The sequence below is a fragment of the Mastigoproctus giganteus genome, chromosome 14 (assembly GCF_048544385.1).
Source record: "Mastigoproctus giganteus isolate SK-2022 chromosome 14, ASM4854438v1, whole genome shotgun sequence".
In the NCBI taxonomy this organism is placed as follows: Eukaryota; Metazoa; Arthropoda; class Arachnida; order Uropygi; family Thelyphonidae; genus Mastigoproctus; species Mastigoproctus giganteus.
In genome coordinates this window covers 31,698,663-31,722,623 of record NC_143588.1, presented here as the reverse complement: position 1 = coordinate 31,722,623, position 23,961 = coordinate 31,698,663, and the positions used below count along the sequence as shown (strand labels likewise).

The window sequence follows — 23,961 nt, the reverse complement described above, 5'->3', positions numbered from 1 at the left end:
GAGTAATTACAGACCAGTTAGTTTAACTTCTGTTCCGGGTAAAATAATGGAGTCACTGGTTAAAGATGCATTGCAGGATCATCTAAACAAGACTGCAGCAATAATTCATACACAGCATGGGTTTGTTAAGGGAAAGTCTTGTCTGACAAATTTGATAGGATGTTATGATGTGGTTACAAAGGAACTGGATGCAAAAAATAATTTTGATGTCATATATTTGGATTTCAGGAAAGCTTTTGACACTGTTGCGCATGGAAGACTATTGTACAAATTGGAGCAGAATGGTATTTAGGGTAAGTTGCTACAATGGATAAAAGGATGGTTAAGTGGGAGAAGACAGAGGGTGGTAATCAATGGGTGCTGCTCTTCGTGGACTAATGTTATTAGTGGAGTCCCACAGGGTTCGGTGTTAGGTCCACTGTTGTTTTGTATATTTATCAATGATATTGATAAAGGTATATCAGGCTTAGTGTCGAAGTTTGCAGATGATACAAAGGTTGGCAGTGTAGTACTGCAACAGGATCTAGATAATTTGGGCAGATGGGCTAAGAAGTGGCAACTGAAGTTTAACCTTGACAAATGCAAAGTACTGCATATGGGTAGAAGTAACCCCAGAGAAACGTACAAACTGTGCGGTACTACACTTAAGGTGGTAGAAAATGAAAAAGACCTGGGAGTAATTGTGCAGGCAGATATGAAGTTTTCTGAGCAATGCAGACATGCTGCCAGGGCAGGTCATGGGGTTTTGTCAATGATATATAGGAATTTTGCTAGCAGGGAGAAGGAGGTGATTGTCCCTCTGTATAAGCCAATGGTCAGGCCACGCCTTGAGTACTGCGTACAGGTCTGGAGGCCTCATTTTAGGAAGGATGTAGATTTACTTGAGCGTGTACAGAGAAGGGCAACAAGATTGGTGAGGGAAATGAAGGGGTCCTCTTACCAAGAGAGGCTTAAGTTCTGCAAATTGCAGTGACTGGAGACTAGGCTCCTGCACTGTGATCTGATTGAGGTGTATAAGGCCTTGAATGGGTTGAGCACGCTGAATTCTGATGGGATCCTTCCACTTGTTCAGATTACAAACCTAAGAGGGCTTAAATTCAAATTAAAAAAAAAAAAAAAAAAAAAAAAGTGGAATAGATGTGCAGAGATTTGCCTTTAGCCAGTGGGTGGTTAATTACTGGAACAAACTTCCATCTGTCGTTGTGGAAGTTGACAGGTTAAATAAATTTAAGGAGGAACTGGACAGGCATTTGGAGGGAATGGTGTGATTTTTTTTTTTTTTTTTTTTTTTTTTTGGGCTGATGCTGCATAAGCTTGCTTTCTTGCATCACATGCCACTACTACTAATACACAACAAGATTCACTCCCAGTGGCAGAATTCTTTGATGGACAGACTTCAAATAAAATACATCTGATAAAGCCTGTAATCAAACCATGGCAGTCTAGTCTGTGCAGGAATCATAAAGAGGAAGTTCATGCCTGGCTCTGTATAGGACACAGTCATTTGACACATTCCTTTTTTGCTGAGGACTGGTGACCCTTCACTGTGTGAATGCTGTGCCTCCATTTTATCTGTTAAACATATTTTAACTGGCTGTACAGATTTCAACAATACCTGTTCTATTGCTTTTATTCATCTGACTGAACCTCAGTTAGATGGTTAAAGGCAGTACGCTCAGTCAGATCTTATTTGACAATGACGTGTCAGCTGTTTTTAAATTTTTAAATGTTAATTTGTATACATATACAGTAGAACTTCCCTATAAAGAATTCAATAAATCCGGCGAAAAAATTCATTATAGAGAAATTTCGTTATACAGAGTATCTTTTATTAGAAATTGTTATCTAATTAGAAAATGAAAACGAATCTACATTTATTTTTAATGTATTTTATTTCAAAAACATACTTATTTAAATTACGTTTACACAATTTTTGCCGCAAATATCATAAATTAAAAAAAATCTAATTTTCGTTTACACAGTACCATTAAAAACATTATCAGGAACATTTTCACAAAACTGTAGACCCGTATGAATCGTTTTAAAAGCGTTAATCATTTCTTTGCAAGTAGGCTTTTCTACGGGTTGTTCTGATTTGTCTTCAGCGTCATCGTTAATTTCTTCGTGATCATGGTCGCGTCTAACACTGTTCAGCAGTATTTCATCTTCATTTGGATGTTCTGCTGTGATCTACATAAACATAATTATCCATTGTTATTTCATTTTCAGTGTTTCCAGACGATTCTAATAATGTCCAAAAGTTTTTCAGTTGTGAAAGGGACAGTTCATCTTGTTCATCCAGTTGTTGTTCGACTTCTGCATTCAATGCAAATCCCGCTTTCGAAAAACAATTTTGAATAGTGTATTCAGTGACATCGTTTGTCCAAACTTTTGCCAGTTCAGAGATGCAATCTCTAAGGTTTAATTGTAACCTCCAAGTTTCTATTTTCTGATAACGCATTGACAATCTTCATTATTATTCTTTTTCGAAAATTAAATTTAAAATTTTTAATAATGCCTTGGTCCATTGGCTGGAGTTCTTACGTTACATTTGGTGGTAAAAACAACTTTGCACTTTTAAGTTTGGGCAGAAATACTGGCAAGATGTGCCATACAGTTGTCAGTTACCAACACGATTTTCCTTTTTTCTTTTGTTATATGCTTGTCTAGATTTAATATCCATTCTTCAAAAATATCACTTGTCATCCATGCTTTTTTATTAAAGGTGTAGTCAACTTCCAAAGATTTTGTGCCTCTAAAACATCTTGGGTTTTTTGATATTCTGACGACTAAAAGTCTTAATTTTTCACTTCCTGTCATATTTGCTCCAACTAGCACAGTGATTCTTTCTTTGCTTTGTTTTCTGCCAAAACATTTATCATCCTTAAAAGCAATTGTTCCTCCAACTGTTGCAATCTTCTTCGCTTACATTAACACTTTCTCCACAAATAACCTTTTCCACAAGTCTGTGGCGCTTTTTAAATTTATCTAGCCACCCAGTGCTCGCATTAAATTCTGTATGTCCAAGAGACTGTGCAAATTTCAGAGCTTGTTGCTTAATTATTAGGCCCAGTATTGGGATATTCTTTTCACGTATCATTTGCACCCATTTTAGAACAGCTTTATCAACATCTTTGTATATACACAACTTAATTCGCTTCATGTCTGCTCCTCCTTCAATTACATTTAAAATTGATTCTTGATTTTTTTTTTTTTTAAATCGTAGATAAACTGCTTGCAGGTATGCCATATTTCTCCGCAACATCTTTTTTCTTAAAACCCTGGTCAATATCACAACAATCTTTGCTTTATCGTTAATACTTAAACACTTTCTCTTCGACATTGTTTTCGCAATTGTAAAAATTACTGGACTGCAGCTCTTGCCGATACATACTTCGCTGAGCTGGCCATACAGTGAATTGTTAGTACAGGTACCGCCTACTCAGTGACGTTCCCTTGCCAATTCAACAGTATCACTTCCTTTGAAGAAATATATGACTTTTATTTCGCTTTCATTCATATATACACGAAAGAAAATTTATGATTAACGTATGCTGTATGTTACTTTTCAGTGGTGGGGGGGGGACAAGAGCATATAGCCTATGTGATTGATGGCGAACGAAAAAAAAAAAAAAAAAAAAAAACATTCATGAAAACCATCTACTGGGGGTCCAGTTAGACGAGAACAGACATATCATATAATGATTGACATGAAGGTCACATGGTACGGTTGAGGTGAGAAGCGAATGTCACTCAGTAGGCGTTACTAAAAACCGACTGTGGTAGCATTCTATTTATTGTAATATTAACGACCACTTTTAAGAAAACCCATTTGGTTTAATAACTGTAACAAAAATTAGCATTAGTAGAGGCATTTGATGCAAGAAAGCAAGCTTATGCGGCATCAGCCAAAAAAAAAAAATAAATAAATAAATAAAAATAACCACTTCCACTTCACCCCTCTGTTCGTTCGAAATACCTGTCCAGCTGAGCCTTAAACTTATTTAGGCTATCAACTTCCACGACAAGAGACGGAAGTCTATTCCAGCAACCAACCACCCGCTGGCTAAAGGCAAATTTCCTCACGTCTATCCTACATCTGTCTTTCCTCAATTTGAATTTATGCCCTCTCAGGTGATTATTCTGAGCAAGAGGAAGAATCCCATCAGCATTGAGAATGCTCAAACCATTCAAGGCTTTATACACCTCAATCAGATCACCTCGCCAGTGCCTAGTCTCCAGACACTGTAATTTGCAAAACTTAAGCCTTTCTTCGTAAGAGCACCCCTTTGTTGCATTCACTAGTCTTGTTGCCCTTCTCTGTACTCGTTCCAGCATCTCTACATCCTTCTTGAAATGAGGCCTCCAGAAACATAACTTAAACATTTGGATGACTTAAATCTTTTGGATGGCCTGGTGTTGCTATCCAATAGTAATAAAAATTTGAAATCTAGATTTTTCCACAAGTTCAAGTACAAATTCAATAGCATAGAATGTAACATGGAGATTTCCCAACAAAATAAATACAGGGTTTTCTGAATAATTTTTTTTGACTAGTGAGTCAACAGCAGGGATCCAAAAAAGGGGAAAATGTTAAATTATATCCACATAATAGCAGGGTTTTTTCCCACACAAAAGCTTAAAAATACCCCATTATGCAAGGTTTACCGAAATTATCTAACTGTGTTAGAGCGAAACCATGTTATACAAGTAGCATGTTGTGCAAGGATTACCACAATTCATCAATCATGTTAGAGCGAAACCGTGCTGTAGAAGTACTGTGTTATATGGGGGTTGCCCATACACTTCTTTTTTTTTTTTTTTTTGATTTTATTTTAAGTGGCTAACCACAAAGTTGAAAAATTAAATATTAGAGGAAATAAGATATTCTATATCAAACAGCAATTTTGTTGATAATAATTGAAACAAAGACCCTCCTACGGGCGTCAACAGCCACAAGTGTTCACTAAAAGGATGATTATTTAATTCCAGATGCTAATGCGAAATTTTGGAGGAAAGGAGGCAGTATATTTGAGTGGCTGTTTAGCAGTTGAAAATCTTCAAAAATGCTTTTACTAATTTTTTTTAAAAATTTGTTATAGAGAGACTAACACTTCGTTATATGGGGTTAATTTTACATGTAATTTCGTTTCAAGGTGCAATGTTTCGCGAAAAAATTCGTGATATAGAGAAATTCGTTAAAATAGAAGTTCGTAATAGAGAAGTTGCACTGTATTTAAAATACTGAATATTCTTTGCTCTTAGCTAGCTATTAAACTGTTACAAAGTGGGTGTTTGTAACAGTTTTAATCTTGTTTTTACCTATGAAGCTGAGATAAATAAAATAAATTGATCAAAAATTATTCTTTATGAATGGTGCTTTAAGAAAAATGTGTGTTTAGTGATATAAATTCAAACAGTGGCGTGAAGCTACAGTAAAATCTGGTTAAAATTCTAGGAACTAAACTGCACTAATTTTGATTTAAATGGGTTTCAAGTATGTACAAGTTCACAATGTGTTGGTATTAACAGAAATTTTATGTCACATACACTTATTAACACAGCAGAAGTTTCATAATTCTCATTTAAAATATTAATAATCTTTTAGTTTAATTGTTGTAGACATTTGTGAATAGATGGTTAATTAATGCATTAATTTAGTCAGTATGAGACACAACAATTCTGCTGTGGAGAAATTCAGTGAATTTCTTGTGTGGAATTATGAGACAGCTAAGTTTCAGTTTTGCCACCATAGCATTGCTTGTCTTATCTGTAAATTGAACTGTATTAAAGCACTGTTGTTAAGTATAACTGTACATGCCTTTGAGAGAAAGAGCATGCATATTTTGTTATATGATTTTCTGTTGAACACTTTTCAGGCAAAAAGGGGGTGACTTTGTTTTCTTTGCATTGTCTCATTCAATTCAGTAATCAGCAAACTTCATAACTAAATGCAAACAAACTGTTCTTGTTACACAAGGTGGTGACTTTCTTGACTTCACTTTAGAATAGTCAAGGGTGGTAGTCAAAAAAAAAAAGAAAAAAAAAAAAGCCCATTGTGGAATCTGAAAGAAACGGAAAAGTTGTTTGATTACAGTTGCAAAATGTTATGCTGTGTTTGGATTTTTTTTAAAAACACACACAAACATACTAAATACTTTTGGTCCTTGAGGTTGTCACAGACATTCTCTCAGATATGCCAGACAAGCTGTACTTGCTACCTGGGAGTCTAAAACACTGATGGAACTGATATTCGGGTGACACTCAAGTCAAGTGGACCCAATTTCGGCGAAGTCCGGACGGTCTGTGACAGCCAAATCCTCTGCTTGCACCTTCACGATGGTGGGACTGTTAGTAATCCTGGGTATAACTTCCATTCACGAGTACATGGTGGGTGACCACCCAGGTGTGAACCAACGTAAGCAGGGGTCAAGGTGTGGCGCCCACACCACATGGAGGACCGCCGTGCCTCTATGCTACCAGGCAGTACTAGGTGGTAGATGACTCTCATCAACCGGTGAAATACCACCACTTTGCTTATTGGAGGCTTGAAGTGGTGCAACCCATGTTTAGTCTCTAGAGCTAGCTTCCGATCAACCCTTCCCTTTCTCTTCCATCATGCAGTATGATGGATGACTTTTGAGATTATGTTGAACATCGTGGCAAGATCCAGTATTCCTTACATTTCGAGGGTACAGCTCTAAAACGGTGTTCGCAGGCTGCCTGCTAGTTAGTACACTGGACCGAACCTATTGGTAACTCTCTAGGAGGCTTCCGGATGTATAATCTTGCTACTTCTACTCTGCCAGATAGTGACTGGAGGGAGTCAGAGTAGTGTGTATGCGGGGAGCATTGTCGAGGTCACGTTATGTCAAGGATCTGGGTATATTCTTACCACATGTACGCCATATCCAAAAATTTCATTACTTCACACAGCATGTCCCACCCACTTTTTCTTACTATTGAATACACCATGAATTGTGAAACTAATAGAGCAAGCTTATCTGCGAAAAGATCTAAACCTCTCAAGCACTTCCTAATTCATTTCACAAATATACGTGGTCTCAATTCTAATCTCAATTCCAATTCGATGTCCATTTCCACTTGCAGTCTGCCAAACCACATGTACTTTTTCTGACAGAATCTCAGTTATCGGTTGATTCAACTACTGCTAATCTCAGATGCCCAAATTATTCGCTGCACGATTCCTTTCGCCTCAAAGGTGGTACTTGTGCATATGTCTGTTCTGATATTCCCTGTCAGAGACTTGGCAATTTGGAATCTCCTCTCTTTGATCTTCTCTAGCTTAAAATCTCTCTACCTCATTTTGTCAAATTCATCTGTTGTCTCTACTGTTCTCCCAACTCCATTAATCACTTGGAGCTCTTTGACTTCCTCTCTTTGCAACTTGACTTTCTCCAGTCCAACTTTCCTAACAGTGAGGTAATTTTCCTTGGTGATTTTAATGTTCACAACTCCAGCTGGCTTCCATTTTCTAGTCACACTGACCCAGCAGGTCGAGATGCTGAGGCTTTTGCAATTACTAATGACCTAGCACAGATTGTTCATTTACCTACAAGAATACCGGACAATCCTAATCATACAGCCAATACGCTTGATCTTTTTCTCACAAACAACCCTTTTAAGTACACAGTTGAGGTGAGAGGTCCTTTAAGCACTTCAGATCACAACTTGGTGATTGTCTCTTCTCCAATGGAACCTTCATCTCATGGCTATTCCCAACCTCGTGTTGTTTGGCATTACAAGAATGCAAAATGGAACGACCTGTGAGACTTCTTTTCTTCTTTTCCTTGGTCGGATTACTGTTGCCAAACTTCTGATGTCAACGTTTGCTCAGATCGTGTCAGTGAAATTATTCTTGCAGGAATGGAATCCTTTATCCCACACTCCACTTTAAAATCTCGTCCTTTATCTAAACCTTGGTTTTCCAATAAATGTGCTGAGGCTGTTCAAGAGAAGAATGTTGCATATCGTAATTGGCTTGTTTCTAATTCTTCAGTTTCATTTTCTGCCTACACCAAAAACTCGCAACAATTGTAAAGCAGTTATTAATTAGTCCAAATTAGAGTTTGAACAGGCTAAGAGTAGAAAACCTGCTTCTTGCCTTAATGGTAGCCGAGCATTCTGGTCTCTTGCCAAAGCTATTGGCCGCAACTTTTGCCCATTTCTGCTCCCACCTCTGTCCAAACCAGATGGTTCTGTTGTCACTTCAGCCAAGGATAAAGTTGACCTGCTAGCATCCCATTTTTCTTCCAGCTCATGTATTAATGATCTTGGTAAAACACCTCCCACCATTCCCAACACGATCCATTCAATGTCTCCTGTGGTCTTCCATCAAAGGGATTTCAGAAGGATTTTGATGAATCTTGATGCTAAGAAAGCTCCAGGTCCTGATGGTATTTCTCCACTTGTTCTCAAAACCTGTGCTCCTGAACTTACTCCTATTCTTTGCCACCTTTTTTCACTTTTTTATTCCAAAGGTGTTTTTCCTTCTGCTTGGAAATTTCTCATATCCAGCCAGTTCCTAAAAAGGGTGACAAATCCCACGCATCCAATTATCGTCCCATTGCAATTACTTCTACTCTCTCTAAAGTAATGGAGAAATCAATTAATCACATACTCTTAAACTACCTAGAAACCTTCTGTCTGATCAATGATCGCCAGTATGGATTCCGTCAGTGTCGATCCACTGGTGATATTCTGGCTTATGTTACCCATTTATGGACTAATTCAATGGAAAAGTTTGGTGAAACACTCAAAGGCTTTTGATCGTGTTTGGCATAAAGATCTTCTAAACAAGCTTCCATCTTATGGTTTGGGGGCACCTCTGTAGCCAGGTGGGAAGGAGCAGTAGTATGTATCACATGCTTCTTGATTAGACCGGGGTTCAAGCCCGTCACCACCAAATATGGAAGATGCGGAAAGAACAGGGAATGACCACCGCATATCCTGGAGCAATATGGCCTTAGTTGCTAATGCTCCTAAAAACCAAAACAACAACATCTTATGGTTTGCCAACTGCTTTTAGTAATTGGTTATCCAGTTTTCTCTCTGATCGCTCACTGAGGGTGATGGTAGATGGCTTTCTGTCTTCTAACTTCTCCACTAATGCCGGTGTCCCCCCAAGGTTCAGTTCTTTCCCCCACTCTTTTCCTCTTGTATATTAATGACCTTCTTCCCTTGACTGGCAATCCTATCCATAGTTTTGCCGATGATAGCACATTGCATTCCCCTTTCAATTTTGAGAAACCTTGTCCTGCTCAATCAGCTTCAACTTCTCGAAAATCTGTTACCAATTCCTTAAATGCCAATCTTCAGGTAATTCTCCAGTGGGGCAAAGACAACTTAGTTGATTTCAACCCTTCTAAAACTCAGTCTTGTCTTATATCTCACAAAAAGGATTCTTCTGCTCCTGTGCTTCTCTCTAGGGACACTCCGATTTCTAGGCAAAAAGATATATCTCTTTTGGGGATTACCCTGACTTCTAATCTCTCTTGGCACAAGCACATTACAAATATCGCTTCCTCAGCATCTAAAAAACTTGGGGTTTCTCTTTTGCTCTCGGCATTACTTTTCTTCCAAACAGCTGTTCACTCTGCATAAATCGCAAATCCGCCCTGCCGTGGAATATTGTTCCCACATCTGGGATGGTGTCCCCAAAACCTCTCTCAGGCTTCTTGATTCCATTCAGAAGAGGGCAGTTAGGTTAATTAATCATTCATCTCTAACAGTCTCTGCACTCGCTTTCTCATAGACGTAATGTTTCTGCTGCATGCCTCTTCTACAGATACTTCCATGGGCATCTTTTTTCTTAAATGTTCTTCTGAATTGACTTCTATAATTCCCGCTCTCTCTTTCAAAACAGTCCCGAACATGTGCCGCCAACATCCATTTACTGTCCAACTTCAAACCCACAGAACCAACTTTTCGTCTTCCTCATTTATTCATTCAACTGCCGTTTTCTGGAACAGCCTTCCTTCATACGTATTTCCTGAAAATTATAACCTACAGAGGTTCAAGTCCAGTGTCAACAAATATCTTCTTTCGTCTTTTCAACCTCCAACCCAAGCACGGTACTAAGTACTATAGGTTCTAATACCTCTCGTGTTTGGGGTTCACATAAAAAAAAAAAAAAAAGTTACTTTTTATGGAAAAGATTACCCGTGGAAGCTGCATGAAAAAAAATATGGTCGCCCTCTCTTTAACAAACTTCCATATAGCAAAATTTTCTATGTAGCAAACTTTTTTGATTTCCTCTTGGTCATTACATTGAAAGTAGTTTCCATATAACAAAGAATTTCCGTAAAATGAACTGATTTCAAGAGACTTGGGTACGCATTGTTCGCACCTCTGGCCTTTAGGCAATACAGCTGACACTGTAGAAAGCACAAATTAAGAGCTAAAAGGATTAAGAATTGATCCCTTAAGCTTTAATAGGTAAAGGCGTTAATTCTATGAATTAATAGCTAAAACATTTTACAATTTAATGGTGCCTGTAAAACTCTGCAGGAGGAATCTGGCCAACCACGGCGTGGGACAGAAAAAGATGGAAGGTTCTGGGAGAGGCCTTTGCCCAGAAGAGGGTCAGCAACAACTAAAAAGAAGTAAAACTTATACACTACTTACCTCTACACTATACAAAACTTATACCTATACTTCACCTATACAAAACTTATACACTACTTCACCACAGTAAAGTTCCGTTCACTATACGATATGTAGTAAGCGCCAGTCACTGTGATCAAGTTTGTGAATTGAATTTTAATTCTATTAAACAGCGATTCTAATTAGTGAAAATAGGAGAAATATTATCCACAGGCTATAAAAGTAAAGATATATTAAGCACAAATTTACTCTTTATTACCTGTCCAATTAAAAAATTAAATGATACATGATAATCGGAAGTATTAATACGTACTGTAATAATGTGTACATACTAACTAAACTAGTTGACATTTCTGTTCACTGACATTTGTGGGTGGGGGTTAAAATTTAAAACAGTAAAAAGATAAGCAATCAATAATAAAGAACACGGCACACGCAAATTGCAAGTAACACAACACGCGCAGGTGAGAACGGAGTAACAAATTACGTAGCTTTAAAAATAGGAATGAAGAGAAGATCTGAAAATTAATTTTTTTATTTGATTGAAGATTTCATGGAAGTGTAAACACATTTTACCATAACCCACAGAATTCCAGCTGCCGGTATTACCGCAAATTCGATAAGATCGAGTTTACTGTCCGTTTATGATAGATTTCACTAACAGAAAAGCCCAATAAACAGGTGACTGCTAATTGTTTTTATTGTTTTATGGTTGTGACCTCCAGAAATTCGACCAAACTACGTGGTACGGTCAAAGACAATCGTAGGGTAATCTCCAGTGGTGCGGTCTCCTGCCCCAATTAAACGGCATTTTGTTGCAATTAAGCGAAGTAAACCCTGGCTATTTTCTCGATTGTTATCTGTTTTTTTAAGATTTGCCCCAAATAAACGGCTGCCCCAGTTAACCACACACATATACAGAGAGAGAGAGAGAGAGAGAGAGAGAGAGAGAGAGAGAGAGAGAGAGAGAGAGAGAGAAAATCAGATCTAACAGGCAGAAAATTGAGTAAGGGTGCCACAAAATAAAATAAATTACTTAGGGGTGCCGTTATTAAAAAAAAAGGTTGAAAACCACTGTATTAATAAATTATTTTAAAATGTAACCATTTCCACTTATTTCCCATCTTTTACTATATTTCTGAATTTACAGTATTTTTCATTGTTGAAAAGGTCATTTCTTTATAACGAAATTTCTGTATAATGAATTTTGTCATGGGAACGATTAATTTCGTTATAATTGATCCAACTGTATTAAACACAACTATATACTAAAATAATGCAAAACATAACAAAAAAATAAATAAAATAAAATACCGATTTTCAATTTTTTTATTTATTTATTTTTTTTTTTGTTATGTTGTGCATTTTCAGTATATTTCAACTGGTTAATTCAAAAGTTTTTTCTATGTATATCTTTTGCTTAGGCTTAGCAAGGTAGTATTGAAAATAACAGTTCAGAACATTTCCTGAAACAGATTTGTGGTTAACGATTTCCATAAATAGTGACTTAATTTACACACGCACACAGTAGTATGTCAATTTAATTCCACACGCTGAGATCTCTCCGTGGCGCCTCCGTAGCCAGGTGGGAAGGAGCAGCAGTGCGTAGCACATGCTTCTTGATTAGACCGGGGTTCAAGCTCGTCACCACCAAATACAGAGGATGTGGAAAGGTCAGGGAATGACCACCACATATTCACGGAGCAATATGGCCTTAGTTGCTAATGCTCCTAAAAACCAAATAACAAACAAACAAACAGGATCTCTCCTCACCCCACAAAGTAACATAACTGTTTACTGGTTCATGTGCATTTTCTTGTCAAGAGTGGTTTTGTATAAAGTTAAGTGAATGAGTGGTGGGGCAGTGCTAGAAAAGAGAAATACATGTATCTTGTTCTGCTTGGATTACAAGTATCGAACAGCAAATAATACTCCAAAATATGGCTCTCTCTCCAGAAGGTATATAAACAATGCAGCACTTGTTTAAATGTACAGCTCATGTATAAAGCTGTATTATTATGGCATATCTTGTAAATATACAAAGTGTTTTGCAAAATATGGTGTGATAGAACATGTATTGGGGGGGGGGTCAAATTCAGAAGAGCTTGTAGGCTACACAAGATCTAGGAGTTTGAGTATGCATGCTATTTTGTATTACTGAAAGAAAAATATTTGGTATTTTGTGCTTGCATAATAATACATGTACTTATGACTAGCAAGGTTGGAAAGAATATTTTAAAAAATTTACTGGGATGTACTGCATTGATATTTTCATTTAATTATAGGCTTGTGAAGGTCGACATTTGAGGAATTGTTTTAATATTAATTGTAGTTAGCTTGTTAAGCCATTTTTTTATGTATTGCTGTAAACTTCATGCAACAGATTTATCATTCTAATATGCATCTCAAAATCAAGATGCATATTAGAATGATAAATTTCCAGTAAAATGCTTGAACTGAAATACATTTGTTTTCATATTAGATTTATATAGTAAGAATCAGAGCTGTAATACTCAATACATTCTATGTTGATATTAATATTTGTAAAATAATACGAATAGTAATAACTAATAAGAGGAGAATAATAACTCCTTATTATTTTATAAATATTAGATATATATTTTAAAATTATTTTTTTCTGCATGATATAAGAAACAGTACTTCCATATTCCATTTCCTTTTGCAGGGCTGATGGCAATCAAGCAAACTTAAGAAATGCTGCTTATGAAGCATTAATGGAACTGGTAAAAAATAGTCCTCGTGACTGTTATGGTTGGGTTCAGAAAACTACAATGATAATATTGGAAAGGCTTCAGCATGTTTTGTCGCTGGAGAGTCACATACAAAGTACATCAGACAGAGCTCAATATAATGACCTTCAGTCCCTTTTGTGTGCTACATTACAGGTAAAGTATTCCTTAGAAATTTATTAATTTATTTCCTTTTGCTTAATTATGGTAAGTGTTTATTTTTAAATTCAGTCAGGCTTAATTTTGTTATTAAAAATCTGTCTTGTTTTGTCAGTCTCTCAAAAAATTTGATTTGTTTTTGGGGAAACTATTAGCCTAAGAATTGTTAGTTTGTCAGTGATTCACACTAACTTCTGGTTTAAAAACAATTTTTTTTAAATAAACCGTTAAAATCTAGTTATAAACAGTTAATGTGTTAACAACTGAAAATTATCACTCCATCTTCTGATGAATGCTAAATTTTAATTAATTATATTATAAAAGCACAAGAAAATAAAAGCAGCACCTAGAATCAGTTCTCTTGACAGTAAGTGGTTTTTTCTACTTGTCACCAATTTGGGGAGTTCTCGGTCTGAGTCCTGTCAGACTGGAGGAATTGTTTACAGCCTGTTCAGTCAGGGCTTCCATTAATTATTTTCAAAAGGAGGGAATAGTGTTCCATCCCATGAAGATTTTTCATTGTGCACAACATACAAATTAGCACAAAATACAAAACACAATGTGGCCTTAGCTGAATTTTATAACTTGCTATAAAAGTTAAAATATAATATAAAAGATATTACAAAATGACTTGCAGCATGGAATTTTGAGTCTTATTTTTAGGTGCTAAAAATTTTCTTGAAAAATATATCATACATGCATTGTTTGTCTTATGATATTGCCTTTAGATCAGTGTTCATATGGGCTGTACAAAGCATGACTTGTGTAATCATAATGGGTGCCATTACTATTTATTCTTCTGCCCATTGTAATACATGCTGCAAGACACCACCAGTTCTTCAGTGTACGATCTTGGGCATGCTGTTTATGGAATGTAAACATTGTTATATATAGCAAGATAATTGAAAGAGTGGACCTTTCTTTTTTTCTTTTTCAATGTAGCAGTTCATGCTTAGTGTTGGTGATCACGTTGAATGCATCCTACAGCACTTTTTATGTATACTAACATGAAAATTGTGAATAAACAGTACTGCAAATGACTGTGTCACTTGGAGTACTACTTTTCATGGGCTATATACAAAGATAGCTCAGTAGAGATCCAGATCCATCCAGAGTCCTTTTTTTTTTTTTTAATAGCCATCATCTGAGAAGAAACACTGCTGCCTTTAATGGGTATACTTTACAAGACCCTTTTTTTAGAACAACCAGTTTCTTTTCACCCATAACATTTTAAGAAATCAGTGTCATCAGTAAAATGCTAGCTATGCAAAAAAGGACTAACTCCTTTCAACATAGCTAGCATTTTCCTGATGATGACAACAGAAAGGACAAAACTAATCTTGAAGGGGTTTGATCAGGAGAATTATAATGGATATAGCAAAATTTCAAAGTCACATTAGCTTGCCATCTGTGTGGCAGCTGGGGCATTGTTGTGGGGTTGTTGAACAGTGCCAACTGGTCACAGGGTTCCAGAACATGACAGCATGCATCACTTTTCCAACAGATGTTTATATCCTTGCTTTCTTTGGAGGAAATGACTTGAGATTTGCACTCTTGTATCATTCACTTGTTTCAAGATCAAAATGGTGAATTCCAGGTCTAATCCAAAGTTGCCAATTGAGAAAAAGTCATTCTGAAAAGAAGTCAGTCCCTAAAGGGAAGCTTTATAGACAATGCTTCAGTAACTTTCACTTAGCTTGATTTAGTTAAGTGAAAGTGAGATTCCACTGAGCTTGTGTTCCCTTTCTCATCACACTGCTGGGTGGGAACATTTAAAGTGTATGTAGAGGATATAAAGCTTATATTTTTGTAATGTTTGCAAGAAATATTGTATGATAACTGTAGCATTTTATAGCCATGGACACAGGAAACTTCTGCAAATACAAACAGCTATAGAAAATTAACATGTAAATTACTCATGGCATCTTTGGGACAAACACACAACTTCAAAGTATCTCTCTTTGTCATAAATATAAAATACTTTGCAGTATTTCAAGTTTGGGTGGCAGTTCAATATTTCTCATTGATTATATTATTGGTTAAAATTCAGGTTTTAATAGCAAAATCAAGGAACACTTTTGAAGGCATCCATTGAATTACAATTCATTGAAAAATCTTCAGTAAACAATGCTTCAGTAACTTTCACTTAGCTTGATTTAGTTAAGTGAAAGTGAGATTCCACTGAGCTGGTGTTTCCTTTCTCATCACACTGCTGGGTGGGAACATTTAAAGTGTATGTAGAGGATATAAAGCCAGTATTAAAGTTTTTTGTTGACAGGGCTTCTCAGACACCCAAACACCTGTTAATGGATAACTTCTCCCAAGGCATTGGAAGTGAATGGCACCATGCCAGGGAAATAGAGTGCTATAACGAACAAGTGCTGAGTGAACCGTATGGAACAGTACTCTTAATCATCACCTTCATGATTTTCTCCCAATGAAGTCACTACTAGCTCCCACACTGGTTCATGGAACCACCTTTATGCATTGGCACTTTGCAAGTCCATAGGAATCTCTCCAGGGTTCAGTGAGTCCCTCAGTTAATCTTGATAGTTCACTCTTGACACCTCACTCACTAGATTTCCTCATAAGTGTTTGTGGCTTTTATCACATCTTTTCTCAAGTTTATGGTAACGGTACAGTAAACCACACCCCAAGAGTCGGCATTACCCATGGCAGCAACAAACATTTGCCATGAGTCTTTTTTTTCTGCCTTATAAGGCTTGTATATATTGGTTTGTTAAAACTCAGTGTTTCCCTTCTAGCAACCTCTGCTAGTGGCCAATTTGCTCTGGATCTCTGGAAATGTCTTCTGGCATGGTGAACTCTGTCTGCCGGAGAATATCCAGCTCAAGGAACCACTATGCAGCTGCATATGGTCTTTATTGTTTTTTCCTCATTTGCTGCTGTATATGCAATCATCATTTCCTCATCTGCTGGTGTGTTTGCAATCAGCTTCTGGCACATTACTCATCTTTAGACTGGAACATTTTTCTAATAAACAATCTTAATTTTGTCACTAATTTCATGCTGCCCAGCTTCACTCATACTGTTTCTCCTCACCGCAAAGGGTCTTTTGTCTGTAAGTATCAATGCAGTATTTGTTCAGTTCATCTTCAGCATCAGCTGGGTTGTTTAAGTTTAAGACTTACTGCATCTGTTGTGCATGCAATGGTCCAATATGATTGATATTCACCTTTGGCTACTTTGGTCAAGTGGTTGAATTTTAAGGGTACATTACAAGGGTAGTTTGCAATTGTTTAAGTCCATGCGAGTTCTAAATAGTGATCTTGATTCTTTATCTCATGAACTTTGGGTCATCCCAGAGTATAAACACATTATTTTCATTTGAAAAAACTCCTTGTCGTTTCTTTTTGCACTCTTAGATAGAGATTTCTTATTATCAGCTTCGCTGGCCTAACCTTTTCTATGGTGCTATTATAGATCAACTTATGGGCATTATAAACTTCAGTTCTACACTTGGAAGCTTTCCGTGATATTAGTTGTCAAGAGCTGTGAAACTTATGCAATATGAGTAGTGGTTCCCTCATGCCCCTCTGCACTCATGCAGAGTTTTATTTTATATTTTTTTATTAAACAACATGGTTGGAGTTACCAAAAATTGCACAATTTCTGTATAGATTATAAGCCATCTTGATAAAAATGTTCCTGTATATAAAGTTTAAATAGTGATAGTTTTAACAAATGCTTTATTTCTTCATATTTAACGCACTTGTTTGACCACCAAGTTAATATGTGATGCATCCTGTCATGAATCATGATAGACAAATTAATGTGAACAAAGACATGTACAAGTTAAATTGTGCTTTTTTTTTTTCCTTTCTAGAGTGTCTTAAGAAAGATGACTCCTGAAGATGCACCAAAAATATCTGATGCTATTATGTCTGCACTGCTCCAGATGTTCAATTCAAGCAGTTGTAAATCAGGTGGAGTGCAGGAAGATGCCCTTATGGCAGTATCAATGTTAGTTGAAGGTGAGTTTTTTTTTTTTTTTTTTTGTAGTAGATTCCCCATCCTCTACAGAGCTAGTATATAACTATATATATATATATATATAACTGATATTAAATCAAAACTAATGCCAGTAGTATGGCATTAGTTTTGATGGCAAAACTCTTGAGCGAAAATAATAAATTAAACAATAACGAATGATAAACAGGGAGGGAGAAGAATAGGTAACAAGACTAAATTGTAGCAGAAAAACATTTATTTTCTTTAATTTTCGTATTATATTTTTTTACTATTTTTCTTAACTGCTTCATTATTCTGATATATGTATGTATATATATAGCTACAATGGAAAAATTAAAGTGCATGAAAAATAAAAGCAAATTACATAATTTAAATAAAATTAACTGAAAATATATAAATGGTATTTAATGACCTACGTCATTAAATACCATTGTATTTAAAAGTATTTAAAAGATTTTAAATACACCACCAAGGGCCAGCAGCCAAAACCAAAGGAATCACAGCAATAACCAAGACCTCTGTTTCTGTTACGATGTATATGCAGCAGACAACAAAGCGAGCGTGCATCGCTTTGTTGTCTGCTTACAGACAACACTACTTACAGGCTTGCCAGTAAGTAGTCACGATATGACAACTTACTGGCGAGCCTGGCAGGAGATGGTGAGGGAAGCGAACACAACAAGACTGTGATGGAGACCAAAGAAGCACCCTGAGTATGGGGGGAGAGGTGTTAGTTTGGTGAATGTGAACCTTACCTGTGTGGTGGGGAAGACTGCAATTAAACAAATGAGACAAATGGCACAGCAGAGGGGAGAAATCAAGAACAAAGTAGCGTTGAAAAGACTAGGCTTGGTTGTAGAAGAAAAAAGGAGCAATAGCAGAAAAATAGTATCTCGAATATTGCTTTTGGCCAGCCTAATCGCACACAAGATATGATGTTAGTGTTTAAGAAGAGGAAAAAGTAATTGGAAGAAGGGAAATATAGTAGTGCTCGGGCACTCCAGGTTGCGCAACTCTTACCAAACGTGGGTCCCTGGACATTACTTTGACCAAATTCACGTCCCCCCCCCCCATACTCAGTCCTTGTACAAGTGTAAATGTACAAGGACTGAGTATGGGGGGGGGGGGGATGTACATAATTTACAAATTAATCGTACTACACTGTACAATCAATTAAAATGTTCAATCTTTAATTTCTTGCTTAATGCTGTAGTATGTATTATGAATTAGATTATACCGTATTGTATTAGTAGAGGTAGAATTACATTAAGTGCTTTGTTCTTTTGCTGATTTTATGAACTAATAGTATAATGACTGTTTTTCTCATTTTTGTTGGTGGGGGGGGGTTGCTATAAAGTGCTTCTACTGCATTTTTGCTATGTTGCTTGGATGACCATCAGAGTTTGTCTGTCAAGAGTAAACTTTGAAGGGATGGAGTTTCTAGTTTAATATAAAGTGCTATACAATCATTAAGGAAACCCCAAAAACAGTATATAGAATTGCTTATAGTATAAATGTCACCATGAACAACTGTTTGGTAACTTAAGATTATGATGATGAATCTCTTTAAATGAAAAAAATCATTCTGGTGTTTAAAGTGATGTTTTTTTAGTGTGTGTGTGTGTGTGTGTGTGTGTGTGTGTGTGTGTGTGTGTGTGTGTGTGTGTGTGTGTGTGTGTGTTTGTGTGTGTGTTTGTTTGTACCTGTGCATTGCAGATCTTTAATTTAAATTGCATTTAATTTACAAAATTTTGTAATGTGTGAAAATGAGGAATGATATGTACATTAATTCTTCTTAAAATCTTTTGTCTGTCCAGTGAGTGACACTGCCCATTTGAACACTGTAGATAAGCAACAAATAGTTTTTTGAAATTAAAATTTATCAGCAGAACTGCATAGACATGAACTTTGCAATACTTTTAATGATAAACACCCTTCACCAACAAAAATAATTTACTTGAAATATTTACTTCCATGTTACTATTGATTTTATTGGACTTGTGAACTGCTTAGATAGTATCTGCACAAGTTTGTGGTGAGCAACACTTAATTGTACCACAGCTTTTAAATTGTGGACTACTTGAAAGTCTTATTTGTTCAGTAACCCCTTATGAAGAATGATCTTGTTCTCCAGGAACATAGATTTGTGTGCTTGTAAATGATTGATATCAGTGATATGGTGTAGGGAAGCTCTAGGCTTTTTTTCTGCACTGGCCAGGAGTAATTAAGTCTGTAATAGAATTCATATAGTCAGTAAATTACTTAAATAATTATTGCATTATAAAAATCTGCTGAAACATTTTTTTTTCTTTGATGCTTTTGTTTATCGTAGTTCTTGGGGAAAAGTTCCTGAAATACATGGAAGCATTTCGACCTTTTTTAGCATTAGGATTAAAGAATTTTGCAGAATACCAGGTATGTGCAAATGAATAAATTAGTATCTTTAGTGTGTTGCCATAGGTTAAAAACTGTCTTCCTATACACAATTTGATATTATTACTTGAATTGAAGAGGAAACACTGCATTGAGTAATGGTTGGTCTCAAATTCAAGTATTCATTAACTGCATGATGTCAAACTGTATAACCAGCTAATAATTTTATATTTTAGGTCTGTAGTGCAGCAGTAGGATTAACTGGTGATATATGCCGTGCCCTTGGTTCAAAAGTCCTTCCTTACTGTGATGAGATTATGGCTATGCTAATGGAAAATTTAGGGGTAAGGACTAACCTATTTTCACAGATATTTTATTTATATTTATAGCTGAAAACTAAAAATCAATAAATAATTCTTCTATTTAACTTATTTGCCACTACACTTCGTTATACTTACCTTTCCAGTGCATGAGTGTGTGTATATATACACACTCATGTACTGGAAAAGGTAGGCAGGTGCGTGCGCACACATTTTTTATTATTGTGTGTTTTTTTTTTTTTTTTTTTTTGTTTTTTTTTAATCCATGTGTTTAGTTAATGTGAAAAATAACAGTTGTGTGTTGGAGAAATTTATTAATTTTTCAAATGGTGTTACAAGATTAATTTTCAGTTTCATTTTTGCCTTATGAAAAATAAGTGCACTGCTGTTTATTATGTGTAATCGTGTACAGCTGAGAGAGTGTATTTGGGATTATTATTTGCTGTTTATAGTCCAGCCAAATGTGGAGACCCCCCCCCCCCTTCCCATTATTGCTTTCAGTAAATTTCTTTGTAACTAAGGACAGTGTTCTTGTTATGTGAGTCAGTGACCAGCTTGCTGTTATTTCAGAATAGTTGAAAGTAGTAGATGGAAAATGCCCAATGTTTCAGTACATCTGAAAAAATATGCCTGATTATTACGGTTGTCATGGAATTAAATGTGTATGTGCACTTAACGTAAATAAATCTTCATTTATGGAAAGAATTTAACAATGAAAGCTTCAAGGAAGAAAATTATTACACAAGACTACTGCATATACTAATATAGCGGACAAAAATAAATAAAATGGCACGTTTTCAGCACATTTGAACTGTTGAATTTGAATGTAGATGTTTTTATATCCTTTGTCTTTTGATCCAAGTTGGCAGAGTAATATTTGAAAAGAAAGGAGGGAAAGCTCCTGCAGCACTTCAAAGTTAATCTTTTACTTAAATAATGACTTAATTTGTGCCCACAAAAAATATTTAATTCCACGCAGCCAATTTAAGATTTCACAATTGTAATCAAATGTATATTTTTAAATTCTGTCCACACGCTGCTCCCCCACACATTTTTTCTTTAGAAGATGTGTACAGTTATACATAATAAATAACACATTGCTTGTTTTAATACCCAGCTTATACATTAAGCAGCAGGACAATTATGGCAGCAAAAACAAATTCACTGTCATTGCGAATTCAAGAATTATTAATTTTTTTTAAATCCTCCAATGCAAAATTTCTTTTTCTTGAAAGCACTTTGATTATCTCTCTGTGCATCGGGAAATAACACATTTTGTATCATTAATTAATGATCATTATTTGCCCCCCCCTCTCCTTTTTTTGTGGAAGTGAATAGAAATGTAAAATTTAAAGATGCCATGTACTGTGTGCAGTATACTGTAATTTTTTTGTATATAGCATTTGCCTATGGGGTTTTGGCAGCATTTTTGAATTAGACAAGCTATTCACAAGTTGCAGGACCCAATTCAGATTTTGAATTTCATAGTAGATGTAAAAGGTGTGGAGATAAAGTTCCTGGAGTCATTTGGTGAGATTAAAAATAAATGAAAGTGACAAGTTGTAGTTAAAACTTTCTCCAAGGGATGGTGGTACATAGATTGACCAGTAGACTGACTGGTTGCAAGTAACAACTAGTTTCGTTAATAGCATTTACATTTTGTATCAGGATTTTGCAATGGGACAAACGAATGAATATCAAAATTTGCTTCAACTGGGAAAATCTAGAACAGAAATGTATGAAGTGTTAAAAAATGTGTATGGTGATCAACTTAAAGTCCTACCAATTTGTTTGAATGGTATAAATGGTTCAAAGATGGATGTGAGGATGTCTGCGATGACCCAAGAAGTGGGCATCCATCAACCTCTTGAAATAAGGATAAAGTTACAAAAGTTCAGGAAATTATGGCAAAAGATTGATGGCTGATGAGTTGATGCAAATAAGGTGATTTGTCAAATTCTGCACGAAGATTTGGGGAAAAGGGAAGACCTGTGCAAAATTTGTCCTGCACAGCCTCATGGATGATCAGAGGGAACAAAGAGTATCATGCAAAGACTTCATCCATATTTGCAAAGACAATCCTAATTTCCTTGACTGTATTGTCACTGAAGATGAGTCTTCAAAGATAAAGTCAGAGTATACAGTAGACTACAAAATCCTCACTAAGGCTCAAAAAGTTTCATTTACAGAAGTCCAAGATCAAGATGATGCTGATTGTGTTTTTTGATAAACAGTGTGTGTGTGTGTGTGTGTGTGTGTGTGTGTGTGTGTGTGTGTGTGTGTGAGTGAGTGAGTGAATGATTGATTCACAAGGAATTTGTACTTGAAGTGAGGAGAGTTGATGCCACATTCTACATACAGGTGCTTCAAAGACTATTGAAGTGCATTGCAATCTTGAGAGTAAGGCAGCTGGTTCTTGTTGCACAACAATGCCCCCACCTGTCTTGCACCTGTTGTGAAGACATTTCTGATGAAACATGGCATAGATAGGAAGAGTACGGTGGATCAACTTCCCACCCTACTCTCCCTATCTATCAGTGGAATTCTTCCTCTTTCCTAGAGTGTAAACTGCCCTCAAATGAAAGATGCATTATTTGGAGGATGTAACTGCAGAGCATCATCATCTCTTTGCATACCTTTGCTGACTTTTCACAAACTTTTAGAATGGTGTACAATAATTGCATTGAATCAGATGGTGAAAACTTTGAATAAAAATAAGTGTTTTTGAGCTCCTTCATGTGTTCTTTTTATTGCAGTCTAGGAACCTTATTGCCGCATATTGTACTTCGAATAATCCATACAAAAAATGCTTATAAATCTCTGTATAATTGGGAAATGGTAATAACTTTGAAATACATCAATTTGGATAATCCAATATGAAATTAATGAAGGTATACTATAGTTCATATCAAACAAATTTACTCACTGTTCAATTTCTTATTTTTTATAAAATTAATAAGCATCAAATAGATAGTATTTTAAAACTCATTTGTTTATTAATTATTATGCATAATATTTAAGATACAATATTTATAATTATAATGTCAGTATATGCTTTAATTGACAAAAATGGCAGTTTTTTTTTTTTTTTTTTTTCCAAAGTAATTTCCCCAGAATCTGGAGTCAGTTGGTGCACCATTTGGAACAGATTTCAAAACTGTTGATTCACATGTTGAACCGAATAGTGTGCACACTTGAGTTCACATTTTTATTTATTTATGTCTTATGTTTGATATTTTTTACCCAAAATTGGTAGAAATCAGTGTTAAATTTTTCTTTCTTCCCCATCAGAGCAAAACCCTTCAAATTGATCATTTCCAACTGCAACACATCTTTATTATTACTTTTTAGCAATTTGGTTGCTAATGTTTCATTTGATTTATGTGTCCTTTAGTAAGGTGTCAGAGAAATATACTGTAGTCTTCAAGAAGACATTCCCAAAATTTTCCATATATTGTAACATTTAATAACAAATAAGTATAAAAAATGCAGTGTTGAAATAAATACAGAAATGTATGCTTTCAAAGTGAAGATGATAGTGTCATTTTGACTTTGAAACCATATATCTATGATAAATGATGCTAATAAGCATTCAGTGCTATATGGTTGGTGAATGCTTATTAGCACCATTTATCAGAACATAATCTTCCTCCAGCTTGTGCTGATTGTAAAGGTTGTTAAAAAATGTTTTTTGACGGTGAAGCAGCAAAAGAGTTGTGGAAAGAAACAAAGTGGGGAAG

At 35.8% G+C, this 23,961-nt stretch overlaps 1 protein-coding gene across 2 annotated transcripts in view; it reads left to right on the top strand.

Moving 5' to 3' along the window:
• The window catches only part of Fs(2)Ket (Importin subunit beta Fs(2)Ket), a 277,390-nt gene that overhangs the window by 146,211 nt on the left and 107,218 nt on the right, over positions 1–23,961 (top strand). For both annotated transcript variants that reach the window (XM_090388864.1, XM_090388863.1), the window contains exons 12-15: positions 13,313–13,532; positions 17,383–17,530; positions 19,861–19,943; positions 20,138–20,245. In XM_090388864.1, coding sequence (XP_090244990.1) covers positions 13,313–13,532; positions 17,383–17,530; positions 19,861–19,943; positions 20,138–20,245 — 559 coding nt within the window. The remainder of the gene's footprint in view (positions 1–13,312; positions 13,533–17,382; positions 17,531–19,860; positions 19,944–20,137; positions 20,246–23,961) is intronic.